This window comes from Rattus norvegicus, chromosome 17 (genome assembly GCF_021556685.1).
Source record: "Rattus norvegicus strain SHRSP/BbbUtx chromosome 17, alternate assembly SHRSP_T2T, whole genome shotgun sequence".
Classification (NCBI taxonomy): domain Eukaryota; kingdom Metazoa; phylum Chordata; class Mammalia; order Rodentia; family Muridae; genus Rattus; species Rattus norvegicus.
In genome coordinates this window covers 1,309,115-1,324,819 of record NC_141550.1, presented here as the reverse complement: position 1 = coordinate 1,324,819, position 15,705 = coordinate 1,309,115, and the positions used below count along the sequence as shown (strand labels likewise).

At 37.4% G+C, this 15,705-nt stretch overlaps 1 protein-coding gene across 7 annotated transcripts in view; it reads left to right on the top strand.

The window, feature by feature from the left end:
- The first annotated feature begins 69 nt into the window (after positions 1-69).
- Ercc6l2 (ERCC excision repair 6 like 2) overlaps positions 70-15,705 on the top strand; it is a 155,967-nt gene continuing 140,331 nt past the window's right edge. For 4 of the 7 annotated variants that reach the window (XR_015640861.1, XR_015640860.1, XM_087590922.1 and 1 more), the window contains exons 1-3: positions 93-283; positions 4,359-4,783; positions 9,844-9,963. Coding sequence is in view for 5 of the 7 variants with exons in the window: in XM_087590922.1 (XP_087447048.1) it covers positions 241-283; positions 4,359-4,783; positions 9,844-9,963 (588 nt within the window). In the remaining 2 variants the exon portion in view is untranslated. Of the gene's footprint in view, positions 284-4,358; positions 4,784-9,843; positions 9,964-15,705 lie in introns of all 7 variants that reach the window. The other 3 variants (NM_001400699.1, XM_087590923.1, XM_087590924.1) reach the window with 3 other exon arrangements.

The window sequence follows — 15,705 nt, the reverse complement described above, 5'->3', positions numbered from 1 at the left end:
AGGATAGACCGTCTTCTCGCGATATCTGGAGGGAGGCGAGCGATGGAGCGCTGAGGAGCTCATTCTCGCGGGATTTATAGGCTCCGGCGAGCGTTGTTTGGTGGTTGAGGTGACGCCGCCGCGTCAGGCCCCACACAGCGCCCGACGCTCCGGGCGGGCAATGTCGGGCAGCAGGCCCACGTGCTGTGCCCTCCTCTCCGCTGAAAGCGGCGGGGTTGCTGGGCGCCATCACCTGACCCGATGGACGCCTCTGCCCCGCATCCCCGCGCAGACTCCCACAAAGGTATGAGCTCCGAGCTCGCGCCTCTGCGCAGAAACACGTCCTCAGGGCACTTCCGGAAGCGGTTTCCGCGTGGTTCCCGTGATTGACAGCGGACGATTTCGAACCCTTTCACCGCGGGAAGTCCTCGGCTTTGTGATTCAGCCTTAGGAGCCGGGACTAAAGGATGTAGTGCTGTCCCTCTGCTGAGCAGTGGGATCAGATTCCTCATCTGTAAAATGAATGAGAATTATTGGTTTTCGGTGACTATTCGATGCCAGTGATTACACTTTTGGTCCATGGAGTTCAGTAAATGTCATTTTTGTCTTTGTGTATTGCCAGTTACTAGTCCATAGGAGGGATTTGCCAAGTAGATGTGCAAAGGCCTATTTAGTTCAGTTTACTACATGGTGTATTGAAGCAGAATTTTGACTCTACTAGGTAACCAAGAGCTTTTGAAGGTGTAGTTATACAAACCATCAGGGACGCAGATTAGCCCCCTAGCTTCTATTAATAAAAGTGATTGCAGTAACAAATTACAAAGTTAACTCAACCAGGCATGTGAGAGTCAGAGACCAGCTTGGGTAAATCAGTTTTTATGAACTCAAGGGCTGGAATCCAGGTCACCAATGTTAGCAGCAAGTTCGCTTACGGGTGGAACCAACCAGACAGCCCTTACAGAACAGATTTACAATTGAGTGTTCTATACCCTGGAATCATGTGATAAATCTTGCCTTTCCTTTGAGGAAGATATCTCATGAAAGTAAGGAGGGATTCAGTGCTAATTTCAGGGTAAGAAACCAACGTTGGACTCGTTGGACTGAAAATTGGTCATGTTGTAATTAAGGACCTACAAATAGAAATGCCTTTATGAGTCTGACTGGTAAAGGCAAACAGTGAATCTTCTAAGTGGTGATGGTGGGACTGGTATGCTTGTTCCTCGGTTGAATCTATTAGATTTAGTCACTTTGGTATTTTAGGGGGAAAATTGCTGATGGGTAAAACAGACCACTCAAAGGCTCTGATGAGGAAGTATGTTTCCCATGTTGGAAACAAGCAAATAAGGCACTTTGGAATTGAGGGAGGCACACCAATCATAAGGAAACACCCCAGTACCACCTTTCACAGAGAAGTCCTTCCATGTCCAGCAATTCCAGTCTTTGTAGTAAAGAATCTTTCCTGGCTCCAACTTCATCTATTTGATTCTAGAAGTTATCCAAACTCAGGTACAAAGGTGCTTATAAAAGATGTAGTGGTGTTTTTCACATACAAGCCTACCAGAGAAACTTCTCTGAAATGTGCTTTCCCATAGCATGCCTTTCTCTTCTTTTTGTAAAAAGCACCTTTTGCCATTATGTTTATGCCTATGAGTTTTTTAGGGCCTATATATCTCACTAGATCAATAATTTGTTTTCACTTAAAAGTTCAGCTTATGTTTTTATTTTTTTTAATTAGAGGGTTTATTATTCCAATATGTGTAGATAAAGAATTAGATATCTAGAATCATTAAAATATATTTAAACTACTGATACACAAAGTTTTTCAATAAGTCAAACTATAGGACTAAATTAATATTCATGAATTGATGGTACAAGTGAAGGTTAGAGGAATAGAGAGAAGGGTATAGAATAGTATGTTTTGTTCATTGATGTTTTAGGCATTTTTCATATGTACATTAATGTATTGATTGATTTATTGATGATCCCCTTGGGGGTACATTCTTGAAAAGGAAGTATCTCTAGTGGAAAAAAAACAGACAAAAACAAATAAACATATTTAAACAGATTGTAAATGCTATTATGGTCATAAAATACTGAGAGAATAATGGGATATCTACTAAATTAGGTGGACTAGAGGTAGATTGGTTGTGAGTGATTCAAGATAAAGTGATGGTAGCGTATACTGAGGGAAGAGTAATCCAACTACTAACTAAATCAAATCTGATGCTGCCTTTTAAAATAGTTTTATTAGAATACAGCCATGCTCATTTAGTTATTGTCTGTGGCTGCTTTTTGCTTTAAAGAGTAAGAGACTGTACTCACTAAACTATAATTTAACAATCGCTAGTAGTCGACTGTAGAAAAAGTTTGCTAGCTCTTGCTTTCCAGAGATGTTGGCATAGAGAAAAATGATAGTTTTTGTTTGTTTTCATTTGTTTATTTTTTTGAGATAGGGTTTCTCTATGAAGCCCTGACTGTTCTGCTCTATAGTTCTTAGTCCAAACTAGCCTCTAACTCAGAGAACTCAGAGTTCTATCTGCCTTTGTCTCCTGAGTGCTTGGATTAAAGATTTGCACCACCACACCCAGCTGTGATTTGTTTTTGATGTAAAACCAGAAAAAAGATTGCAGTGGAATGCATGTAGGAGTAATAGAAAAAGAGGTATAAAGGCTACCTTGAAAAGTTGTCTGTGAATGATCCTAGTTAATAAGATGCCAGCAAACTGCTCACTACCATTTTTGACAGTGTTCTTCATTATATGGTACAGTGTCTGATGAACAATTGATATTTAAAACATGTATGTTGAGTGTCAAATTAAGGAATTAGGTCTTTAAAATGAGAGGGTATATCCGAGGTAAGGAGATGCATTGTTTAAAACAGAAATAATGTGTTAAGAATGACTGTAGTGGCATCATTAGCTTAGTCTCAGCCTGTACTGTTTTAGAAAGAAGATACTTTGACTTGCACATCTTTTTTAACTGTGTAGTAGAGTGTTAATTTCATAATAGTATAATAGTTCTCAGTTTGGGTCTAAAAGTATAGAATAGGAGAACATGTTTTTTCATGTGATTTTGGATAACTATGGTAAGACCACCTCAGCAAAGTTAGTGCGAATAATGCTTTTGAGGAATAATTGAAGAGTCACAGTGAGCTGTTCTTGCTTAAAACAGCATACATCCATCACTGTAACAGTGAATGTTATAAAGCTCTAACTGGAGCTCTTCAGGAAGATCCCAGGAAGTCATTAATGGTCTTGTGGGATTAGTGTGGAGTGTGTAAGAAAAATAATTTCCATTATCCTTACAGATATAGCGATATATTTCTTAGATCCTTGCAATGAGGAATTCCATTTGAAAACATATTTTTAGTTAGTGTCCTTTATTATTGCCCTTTAGATGTGCTTAATAACATATTTTAGAAGACCTTTCTCCATTCATAGTGTTTGTCTTCAGGATAGAAAATAAAATAGAAGTCTCAACAGTTAACACAGAATAAGTTCATACATAGATCATTCAGTGAATGACGGGCTCTAACAAAAGGATCTTAGAATTCATCTCTTTTTAAAGACTTATTTTAAGTGTATGAGTGTTTTGCCTACATATATATGTGTATCACCTGGTACGCAGGGAAATCAGAAGAGGATGTTGGATAACCTAGAATTTGAGTTATGGATGGTTGTGAACCACCATGTGAATACTGGAAATTGAAATCTGGTCTTCTCCATGAGCTTTAAACACGCTTAGCTTCAGAGCCATCTCTCTGCCCCTAGAACTCATCTCTTATTACTTGAGGTATTCTAAACCCAAAAGGTACAAGCTGTGATGACTGTGACATCATTGTAGTTAAATAAGAGGTTCCCTTAGTTAGTTATCTACCCTGTGTCCAGGGAGGGATGGAGTAAACATAAAAAGCACATGCCACAAAAATGTACTGTCCTGAACATTTTAGCTTACTCCTTACTGAATCTATTTCTTTTACTGTATCATATAATGAGACTATGTATAATGTTCACGAGTCAGCAAGACTATTTAAATCAGTAGCTTTCAGCTCTGGTTGTAATAAACAAATAGTGAAAACAAACGTTCCTGGCTCACATCCATTAATCGGAACCTCCAGAGGTAGTCTCCTGGCAATATATTTTTAAGCCTGGCAATTATACTATTAATGATACACAGCCAGGATAAAAACTACAGAAAATAGATTATACTGGTGATTATAGGAAAACATCTGATAATATATTTTAGAAAAATCTTATACGAAAATAAATATGGTCTATTTTGTTTCAGTTATTTGGAAAATATGTTGGTGTTTTTCTCAGTAAGTAACTAAGGTGTGACTTCATAAGCTTCTTGAAAAATTAATTTTCTTCCTTTTTATAGACAGGTGGTGTCCAGGAGAAAGATGTCTTGCTCCTTCTTTGGATAATAAAAAGCTTTGTGAAGCAAGCATAAAATCTATTACTGTGGATGAAAATGGGGAGCCTTTTGCAGTTGTCCTGTATCCAGATTTTCAAGAAAAGAAAATACCTCTTCAGAGACTTCAAGAAGTAAAATCAACTAAAGACCACTCCAGAAGTCTTATATTTGATGATGAAGATTTAGAAAAACCTTATTTCCCAGATCAAAAAATTCCATCATTGGTTAGTGCTTTTCAATTATCGGAAGATGGAGACTCAATTCCTTATACTATTAATAGGTACTTGCGAGATTACCAAAGGGAGGGAGCTCAGTTTCTCTACAGACACTACATCAAGGGAAGAGGATGTATTCTTGGTGATGACATGGGACTTGGAAAAACAATACAGGTATTTAAATTAATTACCTTATAATTAAAGATAAGCTCACATATATGTGTGAATATACTATGTGAATCTCTGTAATAGCACTTGTTACCGTAAGCTTTTATTTGTGTTTATCTCACTAGCTAGATGGAAAAGTTTCAAAATTGAGGGCAGTGACTCAGTGTCTCATTGTTTTATTTTCAGTACTTCATTGGTATTTGGGAAATAACAACTTAGAGAAAATGCTTTATACAATGTAAAAATTTAATTAACTTCTAGAGCCCCAAATTCTTTAAAACAGAAACAAAATAGCCCTTGCATTTTGAAGACAAATTGTGGTTTATAATTCATATTGTAGGACTAGAGGTTTGTAAAGAGAAGTGAGCTAAATCTCCTTTCAAAATGACATTTAATTTCATTTTTTAAAAATGTATATTTATAAATTTAAATTTATTCTTTCCCTTCTCCCAACTCCTCTCAAATTTTCCCCCTTTCCCAAGTTTCTTTTTCTCCTAAAAAAGGAAAGAAACAAAGAAACAAAGAAAGAGACAAACCAAGGAATCAACCAACCACCGAGCACACACACTCAAAAGAAAAACAAAGCAAAGAAAACCCATTGAATCCATTTTATGTTGGTCAACGACTCTTGAGCATAAGGCCTGCCCTGGAGTGTGGTTGATATATCCAATGTCACACCACTGAAGTGACACCCATTTTCCCTCTTTGATCAGCTATTTGGAAATAGCTTATTGGTTAGGAGTGAGACTCTGCCTTCTTCCATTGGCATGAACTTGTGTAGGGCTTCTATATGCTGTTGCAGTTTCAGAGTCCATGTGTATATCAGCCCTGTTACAGCTAGACAATGCTATTTCCTTGAAGTTGTCCATGACCTCTTACAATCTTTCCGTTTCTCCTTCAGCTTCAGTCTGTGAGCCTTGAGGGGCAGGGTGTAATGAAGACGTCCACCTACTGCAGTAGTCCAAAGTCTCCCACTCTGCACTAGCACTGTTTTTAAAAAAAGTATGATTCCAAAGTTCTCTGTGTCTTATGTTCTATGAGAAGAAGAAAAAGGAAAAAATAAAAGGAATGTGGTTGGTTTTTTTTTTTTAATGAAAAAAACTTTTGTGGAGGTTGGAGGGAAACTAGGTCTTTTGTTTGAATTTTGAGGTGTTGTTTCCCAGCTTCATATTTATTCTATATTATGAGGTGACTATATGTGAGGAAAGATGGTCTATAAAAGTGTTTGCTTGCAGAGTTTAGAAAGGAATGTCTGTAAAAACAAAGCTTTCCCTGACTGGGTTTTTCTCCACCCCTCTCTGAAATAAAAGGTCATGGCCTTTTATTATTCTAGATGTGACATTCTTAATTTTTTATTTCACTTTTTTCTGAAATCAGTTTTGTAAATGTTCCACAATAAAGCACCTTCTGATTATTTTCTTTGAAATTAGTTTTATAAATCTTCATTCTAAATTTGTCATAGATCTCCTGATTCTGATTTTTATAGGCATGTACTGGCCAATGGATTGTGGTAGAGCCGGCCTTACTTTTTCCAAATATTCACCTTCTCCTTGCTGTGGAGTAGCAGCCTGACTAAAGTGTTTCTCTAATTTTGTTTGTCATGCAGCTTTGGACAGACTTAGGCCAGCAAAAATATCATAGAAGTGATGAGTGTCATTGTGTCCCTGCTCCATGAACCACCTGCATGATTCTTCACATCCTCCTTTTCCCTTTGGATAGTAGCACATTCTAGTAAGCATTACTTTAATTAACACACTAAGTTGAGTGATTTCCATGGTTTTAATTTCCCTCTCCACTTAAGGCGTATTCTCAAGAAAAGTCAAGCTACTCTAGGTTGGAGTTACTGGATGTCTCCTTTGCTCCTGCTAATCCCATTCATCTCTAGCTGGCTGGATACACACACACACACACACACACACACACACACACACACACACACATACACACACACACGCACGCACGCACATTCATGCACGTGTGCCACAGAGGATGACTTGTAGCAGCTGGATACACACACACACACACACACACACACACACACACACACACGCACGCACGCACGCACATTCATGCACGTGTGCCACAGAGGATGACTTGTAGCAGTTTTCCTACCATGTGGGTACCAGGGAACTGAGCTCAAGTCATCAGGCATGTGCCTTTGTCCACTGAGCCATCTCCCTAGCCCTCCCTGGATTCTTCAATAACTTTCAGTTTGTCTGTCTTTTTCTTAACTGGACTTTCAGTCTGTCTCCTTGTCACTTCTGTCCTCTTCCCCCCATCAGCTGGGTTTCATGTTACTAAGTAACCAAAACAGCCTGTTATTGGCGTCTCTAGACTCTCTCAGCCCCTAGCACAGTGCCTGCCGTGTCAGGGGTAGATATGTGCTGTCTATGTGGTTGCTTCAGTCTTTTGTTTTTGTTTTGTTTTGTTTTGTTTTTCTTTTTTCTTTTTTTTCGGAGCTGGGGACCAAACCCAGGGCCTCTACCACTGAGCTAAATCCCCAACCCCTTGTTTTTGTTTTTACATTTAATATTAATGTAGTTGCATCAATTTTTATTTGGTTTCTGTTTTATTTTCAGTCTTTTTCAATTTTCAATTAATTACAACTTTCTCTGTCCTTGCTCTTTTATTTTTTGCATGGCATACATATGTTGTGTCTGACAGTCCTTGTCTTTGAAAAAGAATCTATGATATTCTTTTAAAAATATGTGTACGTGTGCTGTCTGTCTGTATGTCTGAGCACATACAAGCACATGTGACAGTCAGACAACTTTTTGGAGTTCATTGTCCACCATATGTGCATCAGATCTAACTTAGGAAGTCTGTCTTGGTGGCAAGTCTTTTCACCTGGTGAGCCTTTTTGCTGGCCCAGTCTTTACTTTTTATGTAGAGCGTCCTGTCTGCTTATACACAGTGTCCTATTGAGCTATGATTTTATTATTTACTTTTATTTATATGCCATTCTCTTTTTTTTTTTTTTTTTTTTTTGCTGTCTTTTGGATAGATTGTGTTGCGTTTCCTTGAATCCTGCTTGTTGAGTAGGTAGTTACCTTTTCCTAGTGATTACCCCAGAGCTCAGGATAAATGTTTTCTACTTATCAAATATAGCATGCATTTATTTTCTTTGTGGACAGAACAAGGACCTTAGGAACTGTAACTACCCCTAGACCTAACCTTGATTTAGATAAAGTAGTTGTAGCCTAAAATCTTGTCATTTGATGCCAACAAAAGGTAGTTTGGTTTTATTTTTAAGTCAGTATACCTTGTTTTCCTGCCTGTTTGCCATTTTTCTTGCTCTTACATTTTGCTTGTACTACTGCTCTTTTGCATAGAGTCATCTACTTGTGCTTAGATGGTTTTTCACAAATACTACTTTTATATTTTATATTAATATTTTTATATTTCATATATTATAAGCGTGTGGTTCTTTTTGTGATGAATTGGCTGGTTTTAGTTGAAAATAACTTCACTTTGCATTCTTGAATATTATTACTAAGTATAAAAACCTAGATTATTGTTATTGTCCTTACTACTTTACTTTGAAAGTATTCTATTGTATAGTGTCTTTATTGTTTTTTATTACTTTGTATTTAATTGTTGTTGTTTTGTAGGTAATCTGATCTTATTTACACTAGCCTCTTTTAAATCAATTTTATGTCTCGGTTTTATTTTATAAAGTACATATTTGTGATTTTGTTAATTTTTAAACTTTTTCATGGCAAGTAATTAATATTCATCACTAATGAGCCTATGGCTTAAGATATTATCTTAAATGATCAACTTTTATTTCTTCAAATAAATCTCATTAGCATTCCTTTTATCATTTGTGACTAAGATCATAAATATCTACATATTAAAAAATACTTTTTTTATAAGGTATGCACTGTCAAGAAAATATATGGAATTACAGTCACATCTGTAATTTGTAACTTGTAAACAACCTGGAAAAGTTGAAGGTTGCTCAAGTTTGAGGCCACCTTGATGGGACTACGAAGTGAGTTCTAAGCTACACGGGGGCTCAAATGAGACTTACTGCCAGCTCCTTTATTTAGCTCCAAATACAAACTTTCCTTTATAGTTTTTCTAATTCTGTAATTTATAATTTATTTTAAAGTAATGAGTTATTTCCTTCTATATGGATATCCACCTCATAACATATTCATCCCACATCTTTAACCCTGCTGATACTGTTTTGGTCATTTTTACAGATAACTATTTAGGGAGTTTAATTCCCTTGTTGAAGTTCTCGTAGTTGCCAAATAACCAGAGCTAACATTTGAACCAACAAGTATCTAATTGATTGTGTGCTCTTTGCAGTTGATTGTTGGGATTTGCATCCTTTTTTTTTTTTTTTTTGGTTCTTTTTTTCCGGAGCTGAGGACCGAACCCAGGGCCTTGCACTTCCTAGGCAAGTGCTCTACCACTGAGCTAAATCCCCAACTCCCAGATGCTATATTTTGATGAGCGTATTAGCCTATCTTAAATTAGCCTCTGTTGTTCATTAGATAAACAAAGGTACAAACTTGTGAGGCAAATACTTTTTCCTTGAAGGAATTTATTTTCTACAGAAAAAGAAAAAAATGTATAGTTTATTCTAGAGGCTTTGAAAAGATAGTTTCCATGGATAGAAACAAATACAGAAACAAATACTAAGGTATCTCAGATGATGGAATCACGAAAGAACTCATCAGTGGGCAGAATTGTCCTGAGAGGAGATGGCGATGTGGAGTTTGATGTGTTGCTTGATGTGTTACTTGTTAATTCAAAGAAAGTATCAGGGGTTGGGGATTTAACTCAGTGGTAGAGCGCTTGCCTAGCAAGTTCAAGGCCCTGGGTTCGGTCCCCAGCTCCGGAAAAAAGAAAAGAAAGAAAGAAAGAAAGTACTCATGTTTTTATGTCTCCTTTAACACCTTTGCCTCCAGTGTGCTACTGATTGGTGATTGGTGGGCTACTGTTTGCCTCTCGTGTGTTACTGATTGGTGATTGGTGTGCCACTGTTTGCCTCTAGTGTGTTACTTGTCCAGTAAAGTTATACATAGTGATAAAAAAAGTCCTTTTTCTTTCAGGTTATTTCATTTCTGGCTGCAGTTTTGCATAAAAAGGGAACTCGTGAAGATATTGAAAATAACATGCCAGAGTTTTTACTAAAAAGTATGAAAAAGGAGTCTTCTTCTACAGCCAGAAAGGTGAATATCTAGAAGTGTTCAGCTTATAAAGCAAACATTGCAAACACAGAAGCATTTAAACACAATGTAATGTATCTTACATTTTAATACAAGGGTTTAGACATAAAAATATTATTTTTGAAAGATTGCCAATTTCATCTGCTAGTTAAGTCAGATTATTTCTCAAGAATGGCAAGATGAATTTCAACTTAAACTTGCTTGGGAGTTTCAATCTATTACTCGACTGTATTTCCACAACTCATTTTGTTGAATTTACGTGCATATGTATGTAAGGTTAATTCAGTCCTTCATTAATTTGTTTCTAATTTGTGTAAGAACAAGAAGAGGCAGTACAGATATTGGTAGCAAAGGTGCATCATGGATATTTTGTATATTCACACCAGAAGATTATGCTTCTCTCTGCCTCTGCTCTTGTGACAGTGAATGAGACTCATAAATGTGTTCATAAATATATATAGCTTTTATAGAAATACAAGACTTTTTCCCTCCAGATAGCTAATCAGGACCAACTCTGCCGAGGTTAGACAAGATTGGACATGTTCAGGGTGGAGTGATTGTACACAAAATAAGAGATTTGTAATAAAACAATAAAATTATCATAGAGTGTTACATTTATGTTCTTTTTATGTGTACATGCTTGCATGTGCACGTGTATGCAGAAGAACATGCTAACGAGGGTCAGAGGCTGATTGTCAGGTGTCTTCTTTTTCACCTTAGTTTGTGAGTCAGGGTCTCTCACTTAATTTGGAGCTTGCTGATCCAACTCGACTGGCTGGCCAGCGAGCCCCCAGGGATCTCTTGGTTCTGCCTCCTCATTGCTGGCATTACAGGTGTTCACTCCCACCCAGTTTGCCAAGGATTGAACTCAGTTCCTCGTGTTTGCACAGCAAGTACTTTACCAACTGAGTGATCCTTATGTGCTTTTATGCTGCCTCAGTATCTAGAAAATTGGATAAGAATACAGATGGAGTTTTTTGATGAAAACAGTTATTATTTTATAAGTGTAATGAACTATATTCCTCAAGTTCTAAGATGGAGTTTCTTCCATATACGTCTCAGTCATCAGATTACTGAGAAGTCCAGGTTTGCTCCAGTGACCTCAGAAAGGTACTGATTTTGGGTATTTTTGTTATTATTTTAAATTATCTTACTATTTTAACAGCTCCATGCTTACTGAGTCTCAGATTCAGTTTTATCCTAGGGTGATGATCCTTAGTGTGTTTAAATATTTCAAAGACTTAAGCTTACTTTTAGCTCTGAGTTCATTCAATTCTGTAGTGCTAAATGGTTCTACAGAGTTTATCTGCCATTATATGCCACTTATGACAACTAGACTGGCAAGAGAAAAACGAAGAGAAATAGTGTGATTTAAAACATAAATACAGTTAAATGTTTTCAGAATGCTCCAGTAATAGTGAGAGTAGGAAAAGAGAAACGTATCCTCTGTGTGGTTGACAAAGTTGACAGTGGAGCCTTCACTAGTTCTTCCCTTCCTTGCGCTCGTGCGCTCTCTCTCGCGCTCTCTCTCTCTCTCTCTCTCTCTCTCTCTCTTTCTCTGTGTATACTGAATTATGTGTGTGTGCATATGTACTGAAATCCTTTGCCACAGTGTACATTGCTTTTATTAGATCTTCTGTAGCTATAATTTTATTAATTTGTGTTATCTATATTCTAATAAATTCTATTAATGTGTAAATGTTTCTTTGAGTACTACTTTAGCTCCGTTCCAAAATTTTGGAAAGTAGTACTGTTTTCATTATTCTTCTCTAAATATCTGCAACTCTGATTTTGTTCTTTTTACCCAAGTACTATTTAAAAGAGAAGTCTTAAAATTTCCAGATGATTATACTATTTGGTACAGAGTGATGGAACAACTTAACTCTGTGTTTTTTCTTACAGAATAATATAACTATGTTTTTATGTAAAGTATTTTTAATGTTTTGATGCTTTATTGTGCTGAATGTCAAGAATTCCAGCACAATTAGCAGATTTACATTGAGGATTGGATGATAGGGACATTACAAATAAAAATACCAAGATAACAAATTTTGCATAAGAGCTAAGTTTACAGTTGTGAAAGACCTTTGAATTTGCCTTACTCTTTTTTGATATGCCAACTCTACTATAAACTCTGTGTATGGGGAAACCTTGTGACCCAGTATGTAAGTATTCCTTCAACATTTGTCACCTGAAAACCTGTCATGTGTGTCTCAGGAAGTACTCTATGATGTCATTTACTGAAAAACAGTTTGGGGGGGTGCGTATTAGAATTTACTTAACAAAGAAACCTCATATCCACCAATTACTTATATGGCTACTGCTAAGGCACTTAAGCTCAGCTCTCTTGAGAAGCTCATGTCCATATATGGATATGTACTGTCCTTTTCCTAAATATCTTTCTCTATGTTAAAGTCCATGCTTGAACCTAGGCTAAAATCTTCTCTTAATAAACTTCAACTCTGTTTCATGCTTTCTCATCCTGAAACCTTTCTGCAGTGTAGTGAGGAATCCTGATCTCCTGTGAGTGACAGTCTCCAAAAAGGAACTCATACCTGGACAGGTGGCAGCTGTGTCTCTTCTGATGATTTTCTTGTTTATTTCAGCAACTGAGTTCTGAGAAATCCATATTGAACTCTCTGTTATGCTGAGGGTGTTCATTTATATTGTATTTGTGTTGGTTCTCATTAATCTCTTTCGGTTTGGTTTCATTACTTAGTTGACAAATTATTTGTTGACTTCTGAGTTCAAAATTTTATCTTATAACTTGACCCAAATAATTATAAATTATAAAATTAAAAATTATTTTCTGTTCCATATTTTAGATGATGGTTCAATGCTGAATTGATTTTTTTTCTCCATTGAAAGGAAATTTCTTTTTGTTGAAGTACCTAAGATTCCATCTTTAAAATCCCCTCACCCCCAAAGCCATAATATTTACTGTAGAATTCTAACAAATAAGTTCACTTTTGAAAAATGTGCCCAGGGGCTAGAGAGATGGCTCTACAGTTAGGAGAATGTACTGCTCTTGCAGAGGACCAGGGTTTGGTTCCTATCATCCACAGCTCACAGTCATTTATAACTCCAGCTCTAGGGGATTGGATGCTTCTGGTCTCTATAGGCACCTGCATGCATATATTGCACATATACATAGAAACATAAATTTGGTAGATTTTTTACTTAATTTAAAAATATGCAGAGTACTCTTTTTTTAAATAGGGGACACTAAATATTGGTGGCAGAGTAAACTTTTTTGACAATAGACTGATTCCACTAATTTTTTCTTTTTTTTTTCTTTTTTTTTTTTTTTGGTTCTTTTTTTTTGGAGCTGGGGACCGAACCCAGGGCCTTGCGCTTCCTAGGTAAGCGCTCTACCACTGAGCTAAATCCCCAGCCCCTAATTTTTTCTTAAAATCCCTTTTATTGATCCAGTCCTTCCAACTGCTTCAGTCTGTTGGATTCTGTTATTGTTTCTATGGCTGTTTGTTTTGTGATTTCTTTCTCATAGATACAGTGTGGTCTTCTCAGTTCTGTGAGGGATGGGGATGTTGTACTCACTTGCTGTCTTCCTGAACTGTTTACTCTGCCGGGAGTCCTTTCCAGGCAGCCCAGCTCTGTTACAGATTGGTTTTCATATTTGCTCTTCGTTTGCTTGGCAGCAGTGCATGTATGTTTTCAGAGAGTTTGTTTGAAGTAGCATACATTTTTGAAAGAAGTTTTGTGGAAAAGAGAATAAATGAAATAAAGATAAAGATAATGCCAGAATTAAAACAGAACCTTGAAAATCTGATTTCAATCTCCTTGAAAAATAAACAATGAATGAATTAAATGTTACAAATTAAGCAGTAGTAGTTTGAACTAGGGCTGTATGTATGTGTGAGAGAGATTGTTTTATATACATTCTGAAACTTTTCAGGTATGAATAAGTCTTTAAGGAATGCATGAAATATAAGTGCCAATGAATTCCTAAAGGAAAAAACACAAATCATGCATTTCACGTGCTGCTTTTTGGAATGATTCATTAAATTTAGACTAAGTTTATACTGTAACTTGGTCTTTATGAAATAAATCATAGTAAGTTAATTAAAAATATCATCTTGTAAGATCAAACTTTGGAGATTCTAAGAAGAATGTTTAATAAAAGGGAGGTTGGTAGAGAGATAGACCAGTGGGTTAAGTACTTGCTGTAATGATAACATGAATTCATACCCCTAGTACCTGTGTAGAAAAGTAATGTCAGTGCTGGGAAACAGACAAGCAGATCCCAGCATGCCAGCCAGCCAGCTTAGCCAAAAACAGATGCTTGTCTGCCTGCCTGCCTGCCTGCCTGCCTGTCTGCCTGCCTGCTTTCCTTCCTCCCTTCCTTCCCTCCCTCCCTCCCTCCCTCCCTCCCTCCCTCCTTCCTTCCTTCCTTCCTTCCTTCCTTCCTTCCTTCCTTCCTTCCTTCCTTCCTTCCTTCCTTCTTTTCTTTCTTTTTATTTAATTTTCACTCTACATCCTACTCACTGGACCCCTTCTAGTCACCCTGTCCCACAATCCTTCCCCCAACCCCTGACCCCTCTCCCTTTCTCCTCTGAGCGGTTGGGGCCCCCTGGATATCCCCACACCCAGGCTTCATGTCTCTGTGAGGTTAGGTGCTTCCTCTCCCATTGAGGCAAGACAAAGAGCCCAGCTAGAAGAACATATCCCACATAGGGCAACGTCTTTTGGGATAGCCCCTGCTCCAGATGTTCAGGATGCACTTGAAGATGGAGCTGCACATCTGTTATATACGTGTAGGGAGGCCTAGGTCCAGCTTTTATATTTTCTTTGGTTGGTGGTTCAGACTTGAGAGATCCAAGGATCTAGGTTAGTTGATTCTGTTGGTCTCCCTGTGGGGAACAGACAGGAAGACATTCAAAGTCAATCTTTGTCCTATCATTACGTGTACACAAACTTGCACCACCCACAGAGAAAATTAAAATTGAAAAATTAAAGAATTTTTTTCTATCAGTTACAATACCAGTGTAAGAAAGATCTGGTACTGAACAAAAGTTCCTTTTGTTAATTTACTTACATTTGCCACCCTTTAAGCTCTTATATAGCTGAAACAGTTGGAAAGTTTGTTTCCTTTCTGTTGCTGGGTAAAAGACTAGTCAGATAAGAGACTTGTCAGATATAACTTGGGGAAGAAAAGGTTTATTTGCTCTACACTTCCAGCTCATAGTCTAGTACCGAAGGCCAGGAATTCGCAGTGGGAAGCTGAAGGCAGGAACCATGGAGTAACACTGCTTCCTGGCTCATTCTCTCACGCTTGCAGGTTCATGCTTAGCTAGCTTTCTTATACAACCCAGGATAGCTTGCCTAAAGATGCTACAGCCCACAGTAGGCTAGGACCGTCCACATAAATTAATAAAGAGAGCTCCCACAGACATTCCCATAGAACAGTTTGATCTAGAAAATTCCTCAATTAAGGCTTCTCAGATGACTCTAGGCTATGTCAAATTGATAGTTAAGGCTAAACAAAACATAAACACTAGGAAGGAAAAATAAGGAGCCAAGCAGGTTTAAAAAAGATCAGTTATGGGGGGTTGCATTGCAAATGGTGGTGCTACTGTGAAAATGCTTATGTATACATCTCCTCAACTTCTGGAGTGACATGTGTGGGTTAAATCCTTAGCACTGCAGTTCTAAGGGTAGGAACTACTGGGGACACAGATGGAGTTTGTACCCACGATTTTCATCTTATAATATACACAATTCAAA